General features: G+C 36.2%; 2 protein-coding genes across 2 annotated transcripts in view; one reads left to right on the forward strand and one right to left on the reverse strand.

Moving 5' to 3' along the window:
• Positions 1 to 19: 19 nt before the first annotated feature.
• Positions 20 to 12117, reverse strand: LOC137390006 (2-(3-amino-3-carboxypropyl)histidine synthase subunit 2-like). Its single transcript, XM_068076225.1, has 8 exons — positions 12100 to 12117; positions 10040 to 10195; positions 6695 to 6846; positions 6262 to 6455; positions 4619 to 5044; positions 3323 to 3500; positions 266 to 483; positions 20 to 156 (listed from the first exon to the last, which is right to left on the reverse strand). The coding sequence occupies exons 2-8, from the start codon at positions 10193 to 10195 to the stop codon at positions 35 to 37; spliced, it is 1446 nt and encodes a 481-aa protein (XP_067932326.1). The 5' UTR covers positions 12100 to 12117; the 3' UTR covers positions 20 to 34.
• Positions 12118 to 12480: 363 nt separating this feature from the next.
• LOC137389486 (structural maintenance of chromosomes protein 2-like) overlaps positions 12481 to 27000 on the forward strand; it is a 36778-nt gene continuing 22258 nt past the window's right edge. Inside the window, exons 1-10 of the mRNA XM_068075500.1 lie at positions 12481 to 12648; positions 14033 to 14182; positions 16008 to 16169; positions 16471 to 16581; positions 19370 to 19492; positions 19729 to 19884; positions 21963 to 22112; positions 24737 to 24926; positions 25830 to 26005; positions 26872 to 26990. Of these exons, the coding sequence (XP_067931601.1) occupies positions 12481 to 12648; positions 14033 to 14182; positions 16008 to 16169; positions 16471 to 16581; positions 19370 to 19492; positions 19729 to 19884; positions 21963 to 22112; positions 24737 to 24926; positions 25830 to 26005; positions 26872 to 26990 (1505 nt within the window). The remainder of the gene's footprint in view (positions 12649 to 14032; positions 14183 to 16007; positions 16170 to 16470; positions 16582 to 19369; positions 19493 to 19728; positions 19885 to 21962; positions 22113 to 24736; positions 24927 to 25829; positions 26006 to 26871; positions 26991 to 27000) is intronic.

A 27000-nucleotide genomic window follows, 5' to 3' on the forward strand; every position in this document is an offset into this window, starting at 1 on the left:
CTCAACAGGTCTCGTCTCTTCTTGCGCAGCGGTGTCAGGTAGCTTCTCCGTCATAGCCCATGGCTATGCCTGTCTGACCTTCTCTAGCTTTTTCTATATCTGTGTGACCCAAGTCTCTCTCAAGCCCAACCCATGTTCTTCCAGCGAGAAACTCTCCTGACATTAAAAATAATAACTCTGATCACAAGATTTCAAATGCATAAAATGTTACAGAAAAATCTTGTTTAATTCCGCTAATAACCAATAAGAGCGAATGGAGTAAAACCTGCGGTCTTGGCGTGAGATAGTACAACAGCTGTTGATCTGTCCTGAACTGCCACCTGCTTGCCATCGTCAGCAGAGTCAGTGATGCCTATCGTTCTTATAGCTCCAGTCACCAACGACACATCTGTTTCTACATTAACTTTTTCAGGAAGAGCTTGGTGGTTGCTTCCATTTGGTAAAAGTGTTTGGAAGTCTGTGGTGTAGTCTCCATTCCATTCCCTTATAAGTATTACAGGCGATTGAAGAGTGAACCACAAATTTTACGTAGTACCATCAGCACATCTGTAATCCATGACAGTTAAACTGGTAACCTCTAGCTATTGGGCTGCTTCAACAGGGTACATACATCTGAAAGCAGCGGCAAGATGTTAACATAGATATCAACTAGACAAATGTCCCGCTTTATTAAGTTGTCCCACTTTATTAAGTTGTCCCACTTTATTAAGTTGTCCCACTTTATTAAGTTGTCCCACTTTATTAAGTTGTCCCGCTTTATTAAGTTGTCCCGCTTTATTAAGTTGTCCCGCTTTATTAAGTTGTCCCGCTTTATTAAGTTGTCCCGCTTTATTAAGTTGTCCCGCTTTATTAAGTTGTCCCGCTTTATTAAGTTGTCCCGCTTTATTAAGTTGTCCCGCTTTATTAAGTTGTCCCGCTTTATTAAGTTGTCCCGCTTTATTAAGTTGTCCCGCTTTATTAAGTTGTCCCACTTTATTAAGTTGTCCCACTTTATTAAGTTGTCCCACTTTATTAAGTTGTCCCACTTTATTAAGTTGTCCCACTTTATTAAGTTGTCCCACTTTATTAAGTTGTCCCACTTTATTAAGTTGTCCCACTTTATTAAGTTGTCCCACTTTATTAAGTTTTAATGAAAAAGGCATGTATAATGAAAACAAAATAGTCTCGGCTCAGATTTTATTTATGTTAAGCAACATCCGAGTACAACATGCAACTATCATCCATTTACTATGTAATACAGTGGACCCACTAATACAGTGAACCGTTACCATACAGTGAACCCTCCCCATACGATTTTAATTCATTCCAGTGTTGGCATCGTAAAGCGTGAATGTCATACGGAGGGGTATAGAAACCCATAGTAATTATCCAATGCAAATAACCCCTGGTAAAAATCATCAAAATTTTATATACTTACTGATTGTACATATTAAAAATTAGTTACAACATAGTATGTCAACTTTAATAACTATAGTTACTTTACCTACAGTAATTTTAGTGTATTTAGTGATTATGATCTGCAACAAAATGTAACATTACCTTTGAGGCAGATGTATATCATAAATGTTGAACTTAACTTAAATGAATTTAGCTTACTAAACACATACTTGAAGCTAAGTTTTAGTAGCTATGTATTTTTAACTATTTTATTAATCTTCAACTTTGTCATCGGCTAATATTTTATCACCTATATGTTTCCGGTTTCGTTTCACTATTAATAATAAGGAATAACGCTGAACTGAGAGAGAGAGTGAGCATCGCATCTCATTCATGCGTTGTAGGAGGGATTTCGGTGAATAGCATATCGGCATATTTGTTATTCCGACATTCAGCACACTGACTGCCAAACTTGGATTTCGAGAAAATTTTTGTTGATATCGTATGGCGAAAAATATTTTGTATGGCGGGGAGAAAAAAATCTCATGCTCCACAAAGTAAGGCAAAAAAATCGTGTGACAGGAAAATCGTAACCTGAGGGCAAACTGTATCAACTATAATAGTTTTAGAATTGTCTCTGTTCTGTCTTGCAGCTTTCGGATTGCTAGAATATCTATGTGGATGATAAGCATGTTGAACAAACATTTGCCATTAGAAATTCTGCATCGCTATATGTTAGTAATTCTACAAAAATACATTATGAAATTATGTTATTTAGAGACCAATGTTTAGAGAACAATGAAATTCACAAGCCCCATATCCTTGAAGGTTAATTGACAGCACACATTTGTATTGCATTAATAGCAGCAAATGACATTACAGTTTGGGGTTTGAATAATATTTTATGTAATTTCAACCAAGTACCAGGTTTCATTATCATTTTCAAGTAAAAAATAGACAAAGATCCGCGATCTTTGCAAAATATAACCAGGAATAGCTGCAACGTTATATTGTTTTGCAACGTTAAATTTTCTATCTGTGTGAAAAAGGCACTCCCAAAGATGTATGCACAATCCAATTGGTATAATTCTATAACCACTGCTTAAAAGTAAACGCGGCACACATAAATATGGTGCAGACTTCTTCGGTGTTTGTGGAATCAGCTTTGACCTTGTATTATAATTATTTGCCATGTTGGGTAACCAAAACATGCAGCGCGGCGACAAGATGGGGGAAAAAGGAAATAGAACTGCAGCCAACGTTCACGCATTAGCTAATCATTGGCACAATGTATTTTACGCCGTGTTTTGCCAAAACAATGACCTCCTTATATCACAGCTTGGAGTTTGCATCATGAGTGTTCTCATCTCCAAAACTAGTTTTTGTTTCAAATTCAAAATCATTGCCGAAAAACGAAATATCATGATTATATTGGTATAAATAGCTGTCATTTCAAAACACAGTCAGCTAGCCTTTAAGTTCAATCATTTGCGCTTGTGAGATACAACTACGGTTAAATATTGTTTCAGCCGTGTTCAGAGAGCAAAAAACATGTAATCTATGAGAACGATATGGTTGTGTTGCACTTGTAAGTCGATGCAATAAACCAGGGACATGTACGAAAACCACCTACACGTAGTTATGTCACCTACAAATGGGTAAGTCACCTACATGTAGTTAAGTCACCTACAAGTAGTTATGTACATCCTATTGATAATGACTGACTCGAATTAATTATTCGTGACTCCTACATTACGATAGCTGGTAAAGTTTTGATTGATGAAAAAATCACCTGACCATTTTGCTATTATAAATGTGATGTGAAAAAAAGAACACGATCAAGAAAAATGAAGCAATCCTACTGAGTGTCTCTTACAGTTAACATTCGAAAGAGAACCACAAAGGCAATACTGAGCAGAACTTATACACAGCTAATGTATTAAACCTGGAAGGGTTGTAGGCCAGCTCCAATTCATATGGGGTGATTATTGGCTTGAAGTACTCCTTCGAGTCAACTAATACATTCTCCGCACATCCTACCAGCACAAACATGTCGACTTCCATAAAGTTAGCAAGCTTTGCGCTGTTTAATTTTCCAACGACTATTGTGTATGATTTCCTTCCTAAAAAATAAAAATTTTAAACAATATTAAAATGGCATTACTAATTTGGAATAATATTGATGGAAATATGCGCAACTACATAAGACTTAGACTCGTGATACACTGAAACACGCTCCATTAAGACAGCTCTGCTATATTGCACTGCACTGTTCAATGCGACGAAAATGGGATGCCTAAAGTATGTTCACACAGCCATGGAACGTGATTTGGAAGATAACTCATCAAGGTTGAAACAGAACAGTGTCGATCATGCTAAATCTGATTCAGTCAGATGCGATATTGAATAATACAATACATGTATATGATTGATTAGTAAATCAATAGCCAATCATTTCTATACACCCAGTTTAATCACTGATTTTAAATTGAAATAGCACCAAAATAAAACTGAAAAGTGTAAAAATGTTCATTTCCTGTAGATGGACGCATTTGTTAGCCATTATATTGAACGGTTTATTACCTGCAAGCATAATTTTCTGTTTTCACACTGCTAAAACTCTCCCTAGTTGAAATCAATGTGTAAGCAACTAAACATCAGTTTAAATCGGTAAACTTTGCTACTGTGATGCTACCCCTAAGGAAATACACGGGACTATGCCTACACCTAATTAATGTGTGAGTGCAATAAGCCAATATAATTTACTTGACAATAGTAACTTGTAGCAATAACTAAACTTAGCAATTGGTAATTAATAAAGCGTGTTGCGCCTAATATTAGCCATTTTCTACACTGGGCATTCCTACAGACTTTTTTATATAATACAGAGAGCAATAAGTTTAGTAAAATAAAACATTTGGGAACTATGTACTTTTAGTCGACATAATATGTTGGGAAGATGGGTGTTGCCAAGTAACGACAGGTAACAACAGCTTAAGTTACTTGCTGTTGGTATTGGATCCCATGAGTGCGCAACTCCTAGTTAGGGTCAATTGAAATAACAATAGCCTATTCAAGCTTCCTCAAGTTCTTATTGGCAGCAGATATGTCTGTTGTTTCTAGCAAAAGTCATAGCTTATAAAGATTAAAAACATTAAATCCATTTAGCAACATGTAAAGACTTAAAAGCATTTAAAACCATAGCAAAAAATCTAACACAATTTATGAATAAGCTACATACCAGCTTTCTTAATGAGTTCCTTAAGTCTTTTGTGGATGGAGAGGTAGTCGGCTACAGCCAACGTGCCCACGATTATCCCGATAATGTTGGCAACCTTTGCTTTTTCTATCAGAAACATTCTTTTCATTAATGCTTTGTTGACACTCGCTGTCTCCTGCCGGCTCTCTCTTCTTGATGGGTTGTAGCTAAAGAACTTACTGCCATTCATGATTAGCATGAGATTGTTTAGCGTGCGCCCCTCCTCGCCTATATATAACACATCATAGTCCGAAGGTTTAGCACCTGTCGTAGAGCTCCATGATCTGCCATTGACCTCTAGACGTATACCTTCACTAGATGTAACCGTACTGTTTAAGTTGGCAGTGCCTCTCAGATGGGAAAGACACAGAGTTGGTATCAGCGTTCTTGCCATCAAAAAGAGTTCATCTAAACGATGAGAATGGTTAGATTCAGAGACAAACTTGACATCTTATTATACTGTAGCTCGAACATGTGACAAAAGTATCTCATCTTCGTCAGAGACAAATAACTTTATCATCTTCCATTTTCAACTAAAATTGGATTTATCTCCCTGGGTGCAGAGGAGTGTTCAGGAGTGCATGACTACAAATTTCACTGCTGATAACTAATTAGCTTTTACATAATAGCCTATGCACTAAAAATTTAAATTTTTAACTTTCAGACATATTCGAATTAGCTAAAAGTACAAAATCTTTCACTTTTGTTCACATAACTGTGAGGATAAAAATATATTTTGCGGCGTTTGTCATTATAATGCCAGAAAGTTTGTGGTGGTCAGTTATATCAGCTATCCAAGAATTGATGTTTTTATCTTGAAGTCCTTAATTTTCTTGCTGACCCTTTGTAAAATCAATCTTTGGCATAAGACTAGTATCTGAGGTGAGCCGACGGTGGTGTAACAGCAAGCAAGTTAATTATGGATAGATCTTAATATGCCGTCAGCTTTATCAGCCAACTGACAATGCTACATACATTAATGTTGGTGTAAACTCCTATATACATATAATACTTAAATATGATACTTAAATATGATACTTGAATATGGTACTTGTTTTGCTAGACTGCAATTGAGTGACGCCAATTTGTCATTGCCCAGTGTAATATCTTATGCTGCGATATTAGTTATATGGGTACTTGATTTTTAGCTCTACTACATGTAGCCTTTCCAAAGACCTTACAGTGTTTGATACAGATGATCATCAAATCACATTAATGAATGCTGAAACCAAGTTCTTGCAAATCCACTTTGATATATTTTATCATGCTTCCCTCTAATGAAAATTGTCTTTGCTGACTTCTGACATGTTCCAGTAGTGATGTAAAACGTCTTGCGACAACCCTGGAAGATGAGTTCAACAATTCCTAAATGCTGAAGAGAGTCATCTCAGTAAAAGACATTTTACAGTGGAAGACTTAAACAAATTTTAAACAGCGCATTTCTTTACTAGTATTCAGTAATCATAAAATTCAATGAAGTTATCCGTTAGAGGAGTGAATGACATCCGATTTAAATGAAAGCGTGAGGCAATCCATTTTTACAAAACACAGCTTAGCCCCATTATAACTCCTATAAGAAATGCAACTGAAAGCTTGTAGCTGAAAAGATATGTGACCCAACTCACCTGCAATGTACGCATACTGCACTTCATACATGAGAACATAACTCTTATTTTCTGTCTTTGTACTACTGACTAGCTGTTTGAGTTGCTCACAGCAGTCAGCTATATCTAGAGCTGCTCTCCCAAACACCCATAAAATAGGGATGCCAGAGGCAGGACTGAGACAGCTGTTACCATAGTGTATCAGGGCATCTGCACTAGAAACGAAATATAATTAGCATGGTTTTTTTCTGTCGTGACTGCAAACACTGTATTTAATACAATGAATTAAATTCCTTGTACCATTTAAATACTTCTACAATCAAGGTGATATTAGAACCATTTATTTATGACCTTTCCTTTTCCGAGTCATGCACTGGCTTTCAATATAAAGCACTTGAATGTCTTGTCATTCTGAAATAGCTGTCACTGGCGCATTACAGCCAATACTACTCACTTATAGTGCTGGGCAGCTACAAGATCCACACAGCAACTGCCGTAAGATGTGTCAGCAAGAATATAAAATGATATCTGAGGGAGATGCTGCTGTAATATTTTTATAACAAACACACTGTCCGGTAGGAGCTCATCTGGAAACTGCAGGGCAACCTGTAAACATCAACAACAATTGAGGTAGTGCTTGCATAGTCGACAGTAAGGTCTAACCATAGCATTCAAAATCAAACCCTCATAACTATCATAAAGATACACCAAGAGCTCAAAGTAAAGCAGAAGCACTATGGACTAGCAACTGAACATTTGAAAGAAAGTGATGAGTTGTATTGGTTAGTCTTAACATTTGCATGGCATCCATAGTTCTAATTATCTTCTATAAGCACGCATGATGTATCTGTACATGCGGACTTTAATTTTAGAGCAGAAAAGCTAGTAATTTAACAATGAAAAAGTTCAATATGACCAATTGAAAATAGATGATCATGTGATTACATTTTGATTGGCTAAACCTAGAAGAGGCATATGTACCTTGACATACAAATGCCCCAACGCACGATTTGAGATACGAACAAAATTTTAAAGGTTGACGTGCAACAAAATTCACTTTACAGTTATTTGGTATCAAAAGATACACCATGTCTTACTCTGCTGTGTTGTAGGTGCAAAATATGTGGAAATGTAATTACAAGCTCTTAAAAGCTCAGAAACAAAACATTAATCGCAGCAATCACGAAAACGCCGTAGATTGGAATCCCTTTCCAAAACGGCTCAAATGGACTGTAGTTGAACACGATGGCTTCTGTTTACACTTTCATGCAACCTCATTCGTCAAAATATTTTCACAAATATGCTTCACGCATTCAATAAAACCATGTCTATTGTCCTTATGCGTCTATTTCATCATCAACGTAACGCTGTCACTTTAAGCACAGACATCTCAAAACCTACCGTAAAAATTCATTTAATTTTTAAAAGTTAGCTTGGAGGAGTGCATATCATCCTCTGAAAAACATGACAAGCCTGTTGGTCACCTGTGATAGTCGAAAAATGCTGCAGAAATTGTTCGCGCTATTTGGCAGGAAGTCTGGGTCACATGATCAGATTACGACTAGATGATTAGACCAAGCTGAAACGAAACTGTAAAGTAGCAAGCATCTATATTGGATATGGGCTTTTCGGTAGAACCCAGTGTTTGTCATAAAATAGTGCTACGAAAAATTTTATATTGAGCATTTTATTGGCCTTTCAATTCACGTGATAACATCACATGGCGAAACAATAACCACAATGTTTGAGAACGTCATCGAAATAAAGAGATTCCAAACTACAGCGTTTTCGTGATGGCTGCGATTAACTGTTCGTTCCACATATTTTGTACCTACAACACAGCAGAGTAAGACATGGTGAACCTTTTGATACCAAATAACTGTAGTGTGAATTTTGTTGCAAGTAAACCTTTAAACAAAGTTTTGCCTTGAGATACAAGACAAATTTGGGATAAAAGCATACGAGACAGTTACCGATGCAGCCGTTAGGTGGACGAGTATGTGAGAGGCTGTTTACTGGAACAGCATTGCTCAAGTCTTTCTCGTCGGGTCAGTTTAAAAATATTTCAAAAGAGCAGTCAGAAAGCGAGGCAAAAAGATACAAACCGTAAGATAATAAAAAACTAAACCGAACATGAAACAGAATTAGAATTAAGTTTAGCGTAAGATCAAAGCTTATTTTCAAGTGTTAAATAAGTTAAATTTAGAGTTTACGTTATGTTAGTGTTAGTGTCTCCAACAAGTATCGTACCGAACGTAGCCGCTAGCGTCTGTCTGAAAGGTAAAAATTCCATATAGTACTGCACATAGTAATGTTATATTTTATGGCAGACAATAGCCACTAGATAAGTATCTGTTACTTTATGAGTAGGGCGGTGAACTATTACAATTAAAACATGTTTTTCCATCGTAATATCCTGTTTTAGTGGTTTTTCAGAGGGTTGGGAATGGATTAATTTGTAGTTACAATCACCCCTCAACATATAATTAACATGTGAGAACATACTGTAAGTTATAGTAATAACATAAACATATGAGAAAATCGAGATACGAGCGGAGTTTCAAGCAAGTTTCTTCCTTGAGATATGAGTAAGCTTTGAGACACAAGCATACAAGCCGGTTCTTGATGGCCACTATATGCCCAAGTATGCAAATGTCCGCTCTCGAGAACAGCATCACCTTTTCAAGCTGTTTCTCCCCGCAATAGTTTGAAAAACATTCTTAAAAAATTGGCTAAAATTTGTAGCGAACACAAGGCAAACAGCGCTAAACAGCAAGCAGATAATAAAAATTAAAGTAAGTTTAGCTTAAAAAAAATTAAAATTTGGCTTTAAAAGTGTGTTTAGTAAGCTAAATTCATTTAAGTTAAATTCAAAGTTTCTGCTAGGTATCGCGACAAAAGTTTAGTGTACCGAACGAGTTGCTGTCAAGTCTCTCTCAGACCATCGTTAGCCACTACATATCTTGAAGGTAAAAACATACAGTAGTGTACATAGTCATGTTACATTTTATTGCAGATTTTAACAACTACAGTCATTTGCAAAAGTTAAAGACCACCCTTGATTTTTCCAAAAAATTAAGATTTTTGGTATTACACCAAATTTTTTCTTTTTTGTTCACGCTATGATACAAGTTAGAGAATACATAGTCTATACTGTACATCAGCTACTCCAAATGCTGCTAATGTCAATAATTTGTAGGTCGCCCTCGTAAATAGGTATTTGTTACTTTGTTAATATAGGTACTGAAATACAATAATTAAAAACATGTTTTTCCAAAGTAATATCCTCTTAACAATTAAATAGGTATTTGTTACTTTGTTAGTATAGGTACTGAAATACAATAATTAAAAACATGTTTTTCTAAAAGTAACAAAGTAATATCCTGTTTTATGTAGCATTTTTCATAATATGATAACAAATTAATTTGTATTTAGTTCTTTTACAAAGGAAATAGTGCCTGAAGACAAGAGTAAATTGACACACAAGTAAATTGACACAAGAGTCAATTGACATACGAGCTAAGTCCAGAACGCATCAAGCTCGTATGTTGAAGTATGACAGTACTCTAATGTGATATGACCAGTCTTTACAGTTCAAAATTGTCCCACAGCATAAGCACTTGTGAACAAATGCAGTGACATTTTGCAAATAACATACTTGTAGTTTGAATACTTTGTTTTTATAGTGTTTAGTGATTGGTGATAGTAATGCAGATCGAATGCAATTCGGGAGTTTGGTCAATTGAGCTTTATAACGCTAGTGCCAAATTGAAACAAAAAAGGAATGACACGAGTTTACCTTCGACACATGAGTGATACTGCTGAGCCACTCCACACATCGAGACACCTCATAAAACGTATCAACGTCAAACTCTGCTCTGGGATTACTGTTTATGTTAATTGTTGTGGAGATCACTTTGGCACCATCCCCATAAAATGCATCATCACTAGACATCTACAGCAAATCAGTATCATTGACAAATCTACAAAAAAATCTGCTAGAACTTGAATGTGGCAGAACATGCTAATCTTTGTCATATGATCCTAAATTATTTCAATAGGTGATAACAACTAAATGATTCAAAACAGATTTGTGTGATTTATTAGCAAGATTAAGAGGCAGGCATGTGAAATATGCTGAATGCCCACTGGCTTTACAAATACTTTCTCGGAAAAATTATTATTATTAACATTATAATCAGTAAAGCTTTTGTCATATTTTGTGATTTGACATAAAAATTGGATATTGAGATAATCAATGTTATAAAACAATGAAATGGTACACACTATTCAGCAAGTGGTTACACAGTTCATATCTCTAAAAATATTTGATTTATCAGCACAAACACATGTGACATGTCAAAGAACAAAGAGTGACACATACATGTCAACCGACTGACCTATTCGATCTAATTGTTGGTTTTCCCTGGGCGAGTCCCATAAGGAATAAAGAGGTGGGAAAACTCCTATTTGATAAAAAACAAATTTTTTCTTGTTCTCTCCTTTTTGTGCATAAAAGATGTTACGCTTCAGTTTTTTTTAAATAACAGTTATGAAATGGCTTCACACAACTCTCTTATAGTTCTCAGAAAAGCTGAGTTGGAATATACTGCGTTTCTTATAGCAGGTAAATAGAGAATTGACGTTGCCTTGTATTATACGAGCGATCAGCTTCATCAATACCGGATGAAATCAGACCAGATCGCTGTACTCTTGTGAAAAAATATGCCTAACTAATTTTCTCCTTTTTTGTAATGAATCAACACCTGTATTTGATCAAGTTTTGATAAGTTAACAATCACTGATGTTAAAGATGTTAAACTTGAGAGCCTTATTTTGGATTTTTTTTCAAATTTTCATTTCTTTTTCAAGAGTACGATCCTATGTCTGACACCTATATTCTAGCCAAATCTCACTAAAGTACAGTAAGCAACAAGCTTAGTTTTAATATATATGCTGTTTTTAATTGTCTTCGCAGCACTGCCCGAGTATTTTGCTTGCTATATTGTCAACATGTTTAGTACAAAAGACATTGTACAAAAACTGCACAGCTAAACATTGGTGGCTGTGACAATTTTGGACATCAGTTCCGTTTATTTGATAAGAGGTTGATGAATTCTTTTTTCAACAATAAACAGTGATGTAGTGCTAACCTTTTTTTAACTATAACTGTAAAGTTGAGATAAGTGGATGTAGGTGACCAAGAGTTGCAACGCGGCTTCATCGCCCTGTAGTGGTGGTTGGAACAGCTGGGGCCTAGGAGCACTGTAAGCCCCCTACTGGGAAGGGGGGGGGGCTTACAGCCTACAGGGCTTTAAAATCATGTATATGATATAAGAAATGAGCACATCTGTAGTAATAAATAAGTTGAGAAAATAATAAAAATTTGGGAATATAGTGTTGCCAAGAGCCTTGAGAAAAACAAGCAACTATTGAGTTCATGGTTCAAAGTATTTATTGTAAAACACAATGCTGTAATCTGATTTTAGCCTTTGTTGTTGATGTTGATTTTAGCCTTAGCCAATTAGGATCACAATCTTGTCATGTTACATGAAAATTACATCACTGTATTGTACTGTATGCTGTTTTATATTGAATGGCCATTGATTGTCGACTATAATGACATTAGTGTACTTGAATCAATGAAATAGAGCTATAATATACCTTGAGAATTGGCAGTGTACAATTTTGTAACCCTAACTATAGTTATACTTGAAAACACACAATTTTTCTAACCATAACTTAGCTAGGGAGAGTTAGGGTAGCACTACACCACTGACAGTGAGTACTGAACTATGAACCAAACGTTCGTAGTTTACTGACAGAATTTATGCATATTACAAACGACAGAATACTAACAACTATGCGGTTAATGGGTTAGATTTTCGGCCTTTAAAAATGCAAGCAAACAAACACTATTATTGTTTAGTGAAATGTTCACTCAATGAGAATGAGTTATCAATAAAGAACGAGCAGTTAGGCGCTACCATCCTCAGAGACGGTCCGTTTCAATCAAAACGACAGCACATGCTCAATTTATTTTACGCAAGTCTTAAATCTGGTTCGCGGCGTTTACATTCTCCACTCTAAACCGCAGCACAAGTTAATAGATTATTTTATACAATTTTTCAAGTACTAGGTCTACGTATTAGTATGCTCTTTGGAGGAAGAGGTAGATAAGGACAATATACAAATTTGGCGCTAAAACAAAAACTTCTGAATGTTTTATGGTCCTCCAGTATGTATATCAAATCGATAGTGCTTGATGGCTTCAAATCATATGCTCAACGAACCGAAATTACAGGTTTTGATGCAATGTTCAATGCTATAACTGGCCTGAATGGAAGTGGAAAGTCTAACATCCTCGATTCGATCTGCTTTGTATTAGGAATTTCCAATCTTCATCAGGTATGTGTGTTCGACCTATTCCGTTTAATGACAATTAGGAATTGATGGCAAAAAATTGTGTTACATCCTACATTATTTGCGTGATTATGTTTTCAAAACCTTTCTAGTGTGTTCTTGCGTTTGCTATTTCATGCCACTGTGTATAAGCTATCGCATTAGATAAACTGGTATTGTTATGAGTTGTTGTGGAGAAATTATGCTATGCATAACTAATCCGAATCCACACACAACATCAGTGTTGAAATTGCTTGTCATATTATTCTATTTTGACTATGTTTAGGTTGTGCACTTTTGCTTAGCTTATGGGATCTAATGTAATTATTACTGGTGAGGGTGTTAAGCTATTGTAAGCAATACTAATATTACCAGTCAAAGTTACTTCTTTATTCTATAAGTCAAACAATGAAATACACAACTAACAAAATTCTAAAACAATAATAATAATGATAAACAATTAGAATAGCTAAAGAAAGTTACATCCTTACTCGAACCCCACTTGAACGGTCGTCTATGCTTGTTGATCAGTCCTAAACAGCTGTGAGTTTCGACAGTCAAACGAGAGTTGTGAGAGGCCATAGGTAGAGAGTGTCAGCAGTTGAGATAGATAGAAGAGGCTCAGCTGATGAAGGAGAATGAGGCTCCGTAAGGGGAGCCAGGCTCCTCAGCAGGCAGAGGGGACAGCGTCCAAGGAGGTCATTGGGAAGAGAGAGCTGGAGATAGATGGAGAATGAGATGCTGAGTCATTAGAGCATGTGGGATGGTTAGCCTGTCGGTGTAGGTTGAGTATTAAGGTTCAATGCTTTCTGTCAGGCGTGTGAAGATATCTTGTTTGCATGTCTTCAGCTGGTGCACATGATGTTGGCATGTAGGGTGAAGCTCGTGACTTACTCCTGATATCTAGGTCATGTTTGACAGGAGTGGAAGATCTGTATGTGATTCTTTTAATTCGTTTTAAATGTTTTTCTAGTGGTTTTCTGGTGATGGTGGTTGGTAGGTTTAATTGCTTCGACTACCCTTTGGCATGTTCTCCATCTGGTGTGGACGCAATTTCTATGATTGATTCCTCCATTTTGAAGTTTCTAATTTACTTTTGACATTTTCAAATTATTGGATCTTTTGGTGTCTTTGGGTGTCTTGCTGCTTGTAGGTATTATATGCTTATTCTGTGGTCTGGCTGCATTACCTATTGGTATACTGTTTTCACAGTATTTCCATACAACAGTATTACATAACAGACTGCCCAATTGAAAGTGTGCAAAAGTGTCAGTTGCGTCTTTTCTAGTAAATCTGTGATAACTTTAGTCATTCACCAAGACTAAGCGTTGTCAGTAATTGTATATACTATGAAAACGGGTCTGCTGAGTTAGTAAATGTCCTCTTACAGGTGCGGGCTACAAACCTACAAGAACTAGTATATAAGAATGGTCAAGCAGGTATAACCAAAGCTACTGTGAGCATTACATTTGACAATAGTGATCCAGAACAATGTCCCTTTGGATACAGTCAGTATGAAGAAATAGTCGTCACAAGACAGGTGAGTAAAACGAAACAATAATTAAATCTGAAAAAGCATATACGGCAACGATCATGCAAACACTGAAGCTGATTCTTCTCCTTTTGGAGAAAATCAAAGCTGAACTAGATGTATATATAGTTGCAGATCGCAGACTTGAATTAGTGGTTCAGTAGTATTTAGTAGCCTATATGTGAATATATATGTTATGTTTCTGCACAGAAGCAATCAAATAGAGTATTAAAGTAGAGAAATGTGGTTTATTGCACACTCCAGAGACAACTGATTTGATAACAGAAAACCCAAGTATTTATATGTTTGGTCATAGAAAAGCTTTGTAAAAAGCTACAAGCATTATTAATAGCTACAGTACTATATAATATTAGCTTGTATAAAGCTTTAGCTAATAAGCATAATGTTTGTTGGCAAAGTACCAATAATACTTGGCACTTGCATGACAATATATATTCTTAATCAGGTAATCAACATCATTTTGAGAAGTCATCGAATATTAAAATTTTTATGAAAGCATGAAGCAATACAGTGGACCCTCCGCCATACGACATTAACTCGTTCTGGTGTTGGAATCGTAAGCCGAAAATGTCGTATGGAGGAGTATAGAAACCCATAGTAATTATCTAATGCAAACCTCTGGTAAAAATCTCAAAATTTTATATACGTGCTGTACATATTAAAAATTAGTAACCAAATAGTATTATTGCCTTAGTAACTATAGTTACCCATTCAGTGGTCATGATCTGCATAAAATGCAACATTACTATGTACATCACTGTATGGAGTTCTCACCTTCGAGACAGACGCAGCCGCTAATCGTGGTGTGAGAGAGTCTTGACAGCAACACATTCGGTACACCATACTTTTGAGATGCTACATAACATAAACTTTGAATTTACCTTAAAGGTTGACTTGCAACAAAATTCACATTACAGTTATTTGGTATTAAAAGATTCACCATGTCTTACTCTGTTGTGTTGTAGGTGCAAAATATGTGGGAATGTGATTACAAGCTCTTAAAAGCTCAAAAACGAAAAGCCGCCATAGATTGGAATTTCTTTATTTCTCTGACGTAGTCATGATAGTTTGGTTATTGTCTTGTCACGTTCTCACGTGAATTGAAAGGCGAATAAAAAGCTCAATATAAACTTGTCAACCTTTAAATGAGTTTAGCTTATTAAACACACTTACTTGCACATTACTTACACACTTAGGGCTAAGTTTAATTTTGTTGTGTTATTTTTTATTACTCATTTCCAGCTCGGCGCTTTTTGCCTCGCGCTCACTATAACTTTTAGCTGACATTAATAAAACTTTTTTTCAAATTAATTCGACAAGAACGACCAAGCGATGTTGTTCAAATTTAAATTTCGGAGAGACATGTTGATGTCGTATAGTGTGGAAAATGTCGTAATGAGGGTCCGAAAAAACTTTGTGTTTCATATCGTAAGGTGAAAAAACTCTAAGATGGGATGTCGTAACCCGTGGTTCACTGTATTACGTAACAATATCCAATGACAACCAGTTCATGGAGTTAATATTACTTCAGGGAAATTTCTATATCCAGTTTCAAACAGAATGGGAAGTTAATGCAAAACCTCCACTGTTCATGGACAATTCCTGGAATTTGTATGACTTCACAAGCATTACTGTTCACAGTCTTGTTAATAATTAATGTAAGATCTTCAATGTAGTCCTTACAGTTTTTCATCTTAGGGTTTGCATAGCATAAGAAGAGTTTCTTTAGCAAGGTCTGCGGTGTTCCACAGACTTATCTTTCCAGAATAGAATACTACCTGTGAAGATCTGAAATCATTTTACTATTATTAAGGTTGTTGTGGGAGGAAGGAACAAGTACATGATAAATGGATCAGCGGCACCAAACCAGAAAGTGGCTGATTTGTTCAAGTCAGTCTCTCTCAACATAAACAATCCCCACTTTCTTATTATGCAAGGACGGATCACCAAAGTGCTTAACATGAAGCCTCCAGAGGTAAAGAGCGTTTACTTTCTACATATATTCCAACTACTTGTTTGGTATACTTATATACTCGAGTCGTTTGGAGCTAAAAGTATTTACATTTTTTGTTCGTTGCGCTCATACATGAATCTTTCGTGGAACAGTTCGACTAATTATTGCGGCTATGGAATGCTTTTACTGAACAGTTGTGAGAGAAAAATGTTTGATAGCGTCGTTCTGGTGTTGGTAGTTTAGCTTTGCAGTAAGTAGACATTCTCTATTATCTTCCTTTTGTCAATAAACTTTGTAGCAAGTGACTTTAATCTTTGTTTAGATTCTATCTATGATTGAGGAGGCAGCCGGTACAAGGCTCTACGAGTCCAAGAGAGAGAATGCTGAGAAAGTTATTGAGAAAAAGGAGAGCAAACTGAGAGAAGTCGACTCTGTGAGTGGTAATTGCTATCAATAGTGGAGTTTATTCAGGATCCTCTGGTACCCATTTATTTCTTTGTTGGACTCAAAAGGTCTGAGATCCATGAAGAATATAAATTGTCAGAAAAAAACGTATGCAACAGATATCTTTTGAATCTAGAGTAGTGTGTTGATTTGCAAAACATTTTTAATATTAAGGTATGTTCTAATCAATGACAAGCGTAGGTTCTCATCATTAATGCTTTGTAAGCCCGCCGTCCACTGGGCTAGCAGAAAGTATCATATTATTACCATTGTATTATTACTATTGTGTTATTACTGTTGTATTATTCTTTTGGTATTATTAATTCTGTATTATTACTATTGTATATTACTATGTATTATGATTATTGTGTTATTACTACCAGCACGCTTGGCAGACTCGTGCACCGTGAGAGATCGTCATGAGTAATCAGTGTGTTCATAATTAATTCGTGAAGTGGTAAGGCAGCCCTGTGGTGTAGTAGTTAACACGCCGGTTTGTAAAATGAAGTATCTGAGTTCAAAGCCCGTGTGAGATAATATTTTTCCTAATGCTATTAGTGTGGCTTCAGACAGACACTGTTTTTATTATAGTAAAGATTGATTTATTACATACTAATAGTTATATTATAGTTATATTATATAGTTATATTGTTAATAGATATTATATTAGTACTAATAGTTAATATATTAATACTAATAGTTACTATATTAATACTAATGTGTTATTACGATTGTTTTATTACAGTGCTGTCTTGGCTAGTTATCGGTTTGCTACACCCTTGTTTAAGATGTTAATCAGAAAGTTATATGCTACTGAAAATTATCTTATGGATAATTTTGAGGGATGTATTGCTAAGAAATCGGGGTCTGTTACCATCGCAAGCCATATCATATTGCGATTGGAATATTTCAAAAATCATTTTTACTGCTTTTAAATTTGATTTTATCATCATAACTTGAATACTGTGGAAACAAGGCATAATTTGCCTTTCAGTTTCACTAAAACTACATACATGTAAACAGTCAAAATAGATAAACTAAACATTTTAATGCAATATTATGCTAACGGCAGGCTAAGAAAGGTGAAACTCCCTTAAGTTGTTGCATCAATTCAAGTCTTAAAAAGTTAGCTTATCTTGATGTTTCTAAATTCCATGCTGACCTTCAGGCACCATTTGTAGTCTCCCAGAGTATAAGGTCATGTTTAGGATTGCATCTTCCGATATGTATGAGTATTTGTTCCAATTCTTCCCTTTTTAAAATACCAACTTTCTAATAATTAAACCCGCGTCTTCCAGTATTACTAGTAGTTCCCCAAGACTGGCGCTTAAGAGGTGCCTTACAACAGCATCCTATCTAGTATTACTTAGTAGTTAACTCCCATATATGCAGGGCAGATAGCTTCCGTTAGCCAAGGAATGACAACTTCAGTTAAACACAACATTCTACCATTTCTTTGTTCATCTAAATATTTTTTGCGCAGTTTTAAGTTCACATTTAAAGGCCATGTGATAGAGATCTTCAGTTTGTATAGTGCAATGATTTCTAACTAGTTTGCTGCGTCATGCCGTGAAAGATCAGCAGGTGTGCTAGGGGAAATTATCAATTTTATGGTTTTTTTTCAAACTTCATTTGTATTATTATTGGCTGTTGTTTGTCAATAGGTTTTTCTATCATAAAGCATAAAGAATCAGCATTTGCACAATTAAGCTGAGTGTCAGGAGCAATCGTGTAGTGAGTTGGTTAGACCGCCGGTCTGCTATGCTATACGTCACAATTTCGAGCCTATTACAAATCTTGTACTAGGCTTTATTGTAGTCAATTCTTTCTCAGATTGGCACAATTATTTCAAGGCTTTGGAAGGTGGTCAAGGGCTTTGTGTGTTTTACCATTTCTGCATGGATAGACATGTTGTGTTGATTAAAACAAGCCCAGGTTTCACCGCGGATTATGATGTCCCTGTTATACAGTTTTTTCGCATAACGATGTGGAACACGACGTTTTTCTGCCCCGCCATACCACATTTTTTTCCATACGATATCACCAAAAATTTCTATGGAAATTCAAATTTGGCAGTCGGTGTGCTGATTACGTCGGAATAACAAAGATGCTGATATGCTATTCACTGAAATCCCTCCCACAATGCATGAAAGAGACACGATGCTCGCTCTCTCTCAGTTCAGCATTCTTCGCGTTTCATAAATTCTTGATGTATTGCCTGAGTGAAACGAAAATGAATACAAAGTAAGCGAAAGGGAAAATTTATTGTGCATTTTAGCGTTTAATATAATATTTACTATAAACTTTAATTCATTATACCTATATAACTACATGTATAACTTTAATTTGTTAGCTATGGGTCCTAAGATTGATAATGAGGTTAAAGGAAGAAGTAAGAATCCTAACCGTAATCATAAGCAGATCACAACCATGCACTAAATGCACTAAAGTTACTGTAGGTAACTATGGTTACTAAGGTTAACATACTAATTTGTTACTAATTGTTAATATGTACAGTACGTATATAAAGTTTTGACATTAATGTCGAATAGCTGGGCTGCACTGTATTATTAAAAAACTGATTAACTCTGTACATTACTGTTTCTAGTTTCATTCTGTCATTTCGCTTGGTGGTGTGTCACAGGATTTTGTGAACAGAAAAAAATCTGCTACAGTTCAAAAGAGGTTGAAATTCAGTTTGTATAGTAGGCTGTGGCTAGTGATTTTCTTGTCAGTTTTTTATAAACTATTAATGGAGTGTGCTCATATGCTCACAGTTGATAGAAGAGGAGACAGGGCCAAAGCTAGAGAGACTGAAAAAAGAGCGGGATTCATATATTGAGTACCAGAAGATCGTAAGAGAAATTGATCACCTGAACAAGATATACATCGCATGGCAGGTATTCTTTACGTAGTAACTATAGACTCGAAAAAGTACCTACATATACAGGCTGGCCTCAGTCTATCTTATAGCCTGTGTACTCACGATTCAATTTGGCTAAAGTTCGGCCTCACTAGTTGTTACTATCAATAGACTTACTGAGTAAGTATGTAAATCATCCCTAAGTCTATAACTAGTCCATCTCTATACTCAGGAGCTAAATGCCTAAAAATTTTATGTCCATTTTTTATGCAGTTTACGTGCGCTCAAAAAGACCGGGCTTCATCAGCGGAGCAACTCGCCAAGCTGGAAGAGTCCATCAAACAACTGAATGATAGATGTTCTGAAATCACTGGCCTCGTCGAGGAGCTTTCAACAGAGATTGAGAGCTTGGAAAAACAGATTCAAGGGGTAAACTTTAATCTATCGTGTTTTAGCTAGTAATTATCTGATCTAACCCTTTGCTTACCGAGGTCTTATTCACCACGATACATCTCAGTGTCACATTTGTATGAATGGTTAGGAGACACGTAATGTTCTTCAATGGAGTTACTGCTTCTATGTGCATCAACAGCTATTGTGCAGCATTGTAAAACGTTTATCACTGAAGCCCGCTTCCGCAAGCACCGGCGACAGCACCGCAGGCTATCAGCGGTGAAATGTGAACGTCAACCGGCGGTCAACGCAAGAGTTCAGCGCTGTTCAAATTTGACGAAGAGCCGCAGGCAAAACTTTCCCGAAATGCACTGCACAGGTGAAGGTCAGCATTATCGAGACGGCATGGCGAGGGAGCCTTTTTATGCGATTATTATTGATGCAGCTTCATGTGAACAGAAGCCGCCTAGCGTCGCAGGTGTTTTGCTGCGCAAGATTACCGCCGGGGTCTCGCAATCAATATGGGAACCAGGCTTTATCAATCAGTACATTTTTCCTTCTCATGTGCCAAAAGTAAGTATTTATATTTTTAAAAGGAAAGTATCAGCAATGTAATTCAATGTTAATCAATAATATATTCAATGATGTTATTCAAACTTCACAGAATCTCTCTCAACAATAGTTTAGGCAGCAGATAGCAACTGTTGCCTGCAAGTTTAAGTATAGAAAGGCTGGTTCAGTAATGAATAATTTTACAAAATGAGTTCATACAAGCGGCTCCCTACAACCAGCTTAGATATTTACAGTCTATTTACAGGGTTTAAGGTGAAGTCTGTGCCATGAATAATAAAAATTATTAAGAAGAATTGATATTCGACTCTAAATTAATGTTCTGTTCGCCACATTATTGAACTAGGCTTAACAATGTGGCTTTGAGCCTAGGCTCCTGCATTCTGTTAGGTGCGGACATGTTAAGCAGTAAAACTTATGGTAGGGGAATCTGGATCAGTTTTTAGGGAATAGTTTTTCAGTATAATCGTACTTCTGCATCATTCCTTGTGTGCAACAATGCTTATTCAGTATTGCCGTTAATAGATATAACTTTGTGTGGATGTGAAACCAAAATGTTTTTTACTTAATGTTAGCAAGTTTAAATTTTTTTTAAAAACAACTGAACATATTTTGCATTAACGAACTTTTTATGTCAGCAATTTCATTTGTTTTTAAGCAGGCTACAAGTTGTACTTACGCATTATGTTTCCACGATGCGGATGATGCCGATTTGGAATTGTGCACACCTTGAGTAACCGTGCAATAAGTGTTTCAATGGATACTCACATGTTGCAGATTAGTGCTGGCTCTTTGTTAAAGAAGATAAGGTCTGCGCCAGAAGTCAAAGTGGCGCACTCGTGTCTTTTTCAAATCGGAATAGGAACAACTCAAGTGTGGAATATGTCTAAATGAAATAGCTTGCGCAGTATTATTTCTCGCATTACTCGCCAGAACCGTTTCCATCATTTGCAGCGTGAAACATTCAGTAAAAATTTGCTAGTAACAAAACTTGCTGACTTGCGGATTTTTGCTGTTTCCATCTTGTGAATTAACTGGGTCATAGAAACATAGTGATGGTTTGAATTAACTGGGTCATAGAAACATAGTGATGGTTTGAATTAACTGGGTCATAGAAATATAGTGATGGTTTGAATTAACTGGGTCATAGAAACATAGTGATGGTTTGAATTAACTGGGTCATAGAAACATAGTGATGGTTTGAATTAACTGGGTCATAGAAACATAGTGATGGTTTGAATTAACTGGGTCATAGAAACATAGTGATGGTTTGAATTAACTGGGTCATAGAAACATAGTGATGGTTTGAATTAACTGGGTCATAGAAACATAGTGACGGTTGCCTATGAGCTGTATAATTGAACTTCTTTTGGTTTGTACTGTCAAATTTGCTTGTCACTCAAAACTGCTTTCGTTTTAGGCATACATTTGACTGACTCGTATCACCCCGCCATCATAACCCTATTGCCTCCAAAGCTCAAGAAAGTGGGAGAATATGAAATTTTGTTGCTTTTCTCTATATAGCTCTTATGGCTGTTTAACAGGAACAGGCTGATGCACTCGTGACCCTTGAGAAAGAGTTACATACGAAGCAGCAGGCTGATGCTATCTCCAGTTCCAACTACGATGAGTCAGTCAAAGAAATTAAATCTCAGACGAAAAAGCTCAAGGAGCTGAAGAAAATTTTAGTCGATGTAAGCGAGTCGGCTGTTGACCCACTTATCTAGTTGACCCACTTATCTAGTCATTAGCTACATGTCTGTCTGCTTGTACTAGTCGCATCAAGGCTCTCAAGGCTTGGGTTTTTAGTGGTGATGTTCTTTCTGGTACCCAGCATTAGAGGTGGAACGAGACACGAGACGTCTCGAGTATCGACCTGTCTCGTATCGGTCTCGTCTCGACTTCACTATTGCCAAACTCCAGACAGGAAATAGAACTAGAGCGCCTGCGCACGGTTGTTAAAACATGGCCTCTTGCGGTAGCAACAACTCCATATATTGTAATGGATTGCGGGCAACTGCCTATAAAGTTATACCCGGTCCGTTACTACCTGTTGCTATTGATTAGGTCGGCCACCGAGTTTAATCATGTAGTCCGGACAACGGCCCTGTTAAAATATTGTAGTTTGGTTCTGTGTCCTTATAACAGATACCGGATCGTATCCAATTACCCTCCGGATAATCCAATTTAATAAATAAGTTTATTGCGGGTAACATGTCTGTGTTTTATCGTATCGTGTCTAAACACCAACTGCCCTTTATAAAATTCGGGCCTCTTTTATATACTACCAATTGCTGGTAAAACTTGCCCGGACACAAAGAAACGAACGAAAGGCCGTGTCGACCATAGTCCGTGTTCGGTTAACAATGACGTTATTGTTAGTTTAATATAAGAATACACATGTACATGTATACAGTAATTCATATAATTTCATGAGTACAATTTAAATATAATTCACATACTACAGCTAATACACAAACAAAACTTAACATTAATAAAACAATAAGAATGAAAGTGTTATCGTGTGTTCTTTTAGTTGCGGTATTTCTTTGTAGAGCAACGGCTATCGGTTTCATTACACATTACATTAAAAAGTAAGACCTATTCAATAGGTGGTAAAAATGAACATGTACAAAGCAATATGTTTATAATAATTATTATCAATCAAGCTTAAAATTCTTAGAAATATATAACTTCGGTATTTTAGAGCTGTTTGTGTCACTTTTGTTTACAAAAACTACATGCATATCACTATTAAAATGTTGTATTTCAATCGTTTACACCAGGTGAAAATTCAATTTAAAAAGAGGTGTATCAATTTTATATATACCAAGTACGCTAGTACTTGTGTAGTGAAATCATCACCAAATGCTCATTATTTTACTGTCTCGTGTCTCGAGTCTCGAATTTTTACAAGACAGTGTCTCGAGTCTCGTCTCGAACTTAAAAAACCTGTCTCGTTCCACCTCTACCCAGCATTCATCTAGTTGGTTCCAAGCATGCCAAATAATCCTTTTGTTAGTCACAGTTAGTACAGCCCCAGTTAGCAAAGTTAAACCTCAACTTGACACTACTACACTTTTAATATTTGAATTTCTTGACTTAAAATATGAACAAATATTTGACTGAACATCCGAAGTTTCCCAAAAATTTGCATTTTTACAAATCAGTGCATACGTACACAGTTCCCCTTCACATTATTTTTTTTCTGCTGTTCTTTAGTAATGTTAACAGTACATTATACCTTCATCTTAGTAATGTTAACAGTACATTATACCTTCATCTTAGTAATGTTAACAGTACATTATGCCTTCATCTTTAGTAATGTTAACAGTACATTATACCTTCTTCTTTAGTAATGTTAACAGTACATTATAACTTCTTTAGTAATGTTAACGGTACATTATAACTTCATCTTTAGTAATGTTAACAGTACATTATACCTTCATCTTAGTAATGTTAACAGTACATTATACCTTCATATTTAGTAATGTTAACAGTACATTATACCTTCATATTTAGTAATGTTAACAGTACATTATACCTTCATCTTAGTAATGTTAACAGTACATTATAACTTCTTTAGTAATGTTAACGGTACATTATACCTTCATATTTAGTAATGTTAACAGTACATTATAGCTTCATCTTTAGTAATGTTAACAGTACATCATATCTTCATCTTTTAGTGTGAAACTCACCGATTCCACAAAGTTTGGTGCGGGTGGTGGTTGGTAGTAGTGAAACAAAATGCAATGTTTTCCTTCGAATTAAACTGAGAAGTTATAGAAACATGAGCAAACATCTTTGGGTCATTTATTGGAAAAATATATGAAGCCATCTAGTACTTACGTGAGGGAGGAAGTGAAAGTGATATGAAGAAACAAGGAGCATGTGAAAGAAGCAACTGAACATGATAATTATATGCTGAAATATAAAAATACCATTGAAGATAAAAACCAAAAATTTAAGTACTCTAGTTTATGTAAATGCCAGACTAGTTCCATACATCTAGCACTCGCCCCTCTCACTATTTCTTGTATCACTAAGGCTATACTTCTGCCCACCTGCCCTTACTATGAAGTGACAAAAAGTCTTTTTTGTTTTATGGCAAATTAAGCGCAATACAATGTATATATATAAGGTTACTTTTGTCAACATGCGATGGTTTTGAAATAAGGAGACGATTTCAGAAAATATTAATCTTCGGTCGAGTGCTGTAAATGTTTATTTTCATTTAGTTTGAGAATAACCTGCTTACGTAGTCATCAGTAGCTTTTCAGTACTAAATTTATTGTCACATTTATTTTCTTGTTAGGATGAATCGATACTTGCTAAAAAGAGACAGGAACTAGATCAGAATACAGCTGCAAATGCTGATGCTGTCAGACAGAGACAGGAGGTGAAGGACTCGTTCGCTGCTGCTCAGAAGCGATTTCAAACGGAGGCAGCGGGCCTTGCCAGCAATGAAGACGGAGAGAACGCGACACTAAACGATCAGCTGATTGGTATGCTCATTTTCATCGTACAACATTTTCATCGCCTGAATAGTCCCAGGTATTTTGGCTCTTTCCTAACGAATCCCAGGATATAATCATCAGGGAAATTGATAGCATTACCCTTGCTGTTATCATTAGATAAATTCTATGACCCTTTCGTAGAACCGTAGAATCAAACAAGCTATAGAAAACATGCAAACCTTGACGTACATCTGCTTCATATGTTAAAACCACTCTATGTTAGATCAAGTATTTCCATAAGAATGCACTATAATTCATCTTTATCATCTTTTAGTTGCATTTTATAATCTTTTCTTTGTATGGTCACTTCTAGTCTCTACACCTTTACAAAACTCTGATGCTTCAGGGAACTTTGAATGCTGTATTTTGGAATTTGCTCGGGGAAAGAGTCAGAATTTCGCTCGAATTTCATATTGTATGCTGGCAAATTCTATTTCAAAGCAATCGTAAATGCAGGTTTGTCTGTCTCGGTTCAGAGAAGCCGTCACATAAGTTTATGGAGTGACAGTAAAATACCACATATACATTTACATACACATTTACAAAATACACATTTTAGAATTATCTTCACTTTTATTCTAAAAAGTCGTTGAAAAAGGAGAACAACTCTCACTATGTCATATTTACCGTGATTTTGAACTCATGTGACCGTTCGAGTGAACCATTATTTGAGCATTCACTGAATCGTTTGTGAGTTTCAAGCATTGTCATTAAGAAATTACACTCCTTTTCTATCTTCATTTGTAATATTCTTTAAGTAAAACTATAAACTATTTGTATTTAAAAAGACAAAAAGAAACCTTGTCATACTATAGGGTCGATCTGTTGACTGATCGGTGTAACTCACTCCCTTGCCTTCTTATCCTTTCTAACATTGCCTATTGCTGCCAGCTGCCAAGAATGCCATCAGTGAGGCAGAAACTGTGATGAAGAGCTCAGAAATGAAAGTGAAGCACTCGGAGGCAGAGGTTAAAAAGCGGAAAGCTGAAGTGAAGCAAACCTCAGCAGAATATGATAAAGATAAAGTTACTCTTGACAACACCTCTAAACAGATCAAACGTTTTGAGGTACCTGCCCCTACTCTACATGCAGAGACAGCTACTTAGTCGATTAGCAGTGCCAGCTCGACAGACGCTGAAAAGTGCCGTTAGCTCTGCTGAGATGGTCTCGTAGTCATCTTGTTGTCCTTACATAGCTATATATTGTATAGTGAACCTTATACTACCCATTAGTAGTTACATCTTACTAGCCAGGTGTTAGTGATTATGGGTTAGCAGTCGCAGGTTAGTCATCACAGATTAGTAGTCACAGATTAGTAGTTACAGGTTAATAGTTACAGGTTAGTAGTCACTGGTTAGTAGTCACTAGTTAGTAGTCACTGGTTAGTAGTCACAGGTTATTAGTCATGGGTTAGTAGTCACAGATTAGTAGTTACAGGTTAGTAATTACGGGTTAGTAGTCACTGGTTAGTAGTTACAGGTTAGTAGTCACTGATTAGTAGTCACAGGTTGTTAGTCAGGGGTTAGTAGTCACAGATTAGTAGTTACAAATTAGTAATTATTTGTTAGTAGTCACTGGTTAGTAGTCACTGGTTAGTAGTTATAGGTTAGTAGTTATTGGTTAGTAGTCACGGGTTAGTAGTTATGGGTTAGTAGTTACAGGTTACTAGTTACAGGCTAGTAGTCACGGGTTAGTCGTCACGGGTTAGTAGTTACAGCTTAGTAATCACAGGTTAGTAGTTACTGGTTAGCAGTTACGGGTTAGTAGTCGCGGGTTAGTAGTCACTAGTTAGTAGTTACAGGTTAGCAGTTACAGGTTAGTAGTCACATGCTAGTAGAACATTAGTGTTAGTGCTCCTCTTTATTCTCGCTAGTGTAACTCTGTTAGCAAGCATCCAGCATGAATAGGTCCAATAATTTGTCTGCATTTCTAGGATGAGCAAAAGCAAAGCAAGTACGTTGAGGGCAGTCTGGAGAAGGTTCGACAGGAAAAGTCTGACCTTCAGAAGGAAGCAGAACAACTTCAGAAGGAGTACAACTCTCTCTCAGACAGGTGAGTACAA

Source organism: Watersipora subatra, chromosome 3 (assembly GCF_963576615.1).
Source record: "Watersipora subatra chromosome 3, tzWatSuba1.1, whole genome shotgun sequence".
NCBI lineage: Eukaryota > Metazoa > Bryozoa > Gymnolaemata > Cheilostomatida > Watersiporidae > Watersipora > Watersipora subatra.

Bases quoted from the DNA above. Each gene is read 5' to 3' on its own strand.
- LOC137390006 (XM_068076225.1), bottom strand. From the start codon at position 10,195: ATGTCTAGTGATGATGCATTTTATGGGGATGGTGCCAAAGTGATCTCC. The intron at 6,456-6,694 runs GTGAGTAGTATT...TTTCGTTTCTAG, and splicing joins GTAGCTGCCCAGCACTATAA to TGCAGATGCCCTGATACACT. The intron at 157-265 runs GTTTTACTCCAT...TTTTAATGTCAG, and splicing joins ATCTCACGCCAAGACCGCAG to GAGAGTTTCTCGCTGGAAGA.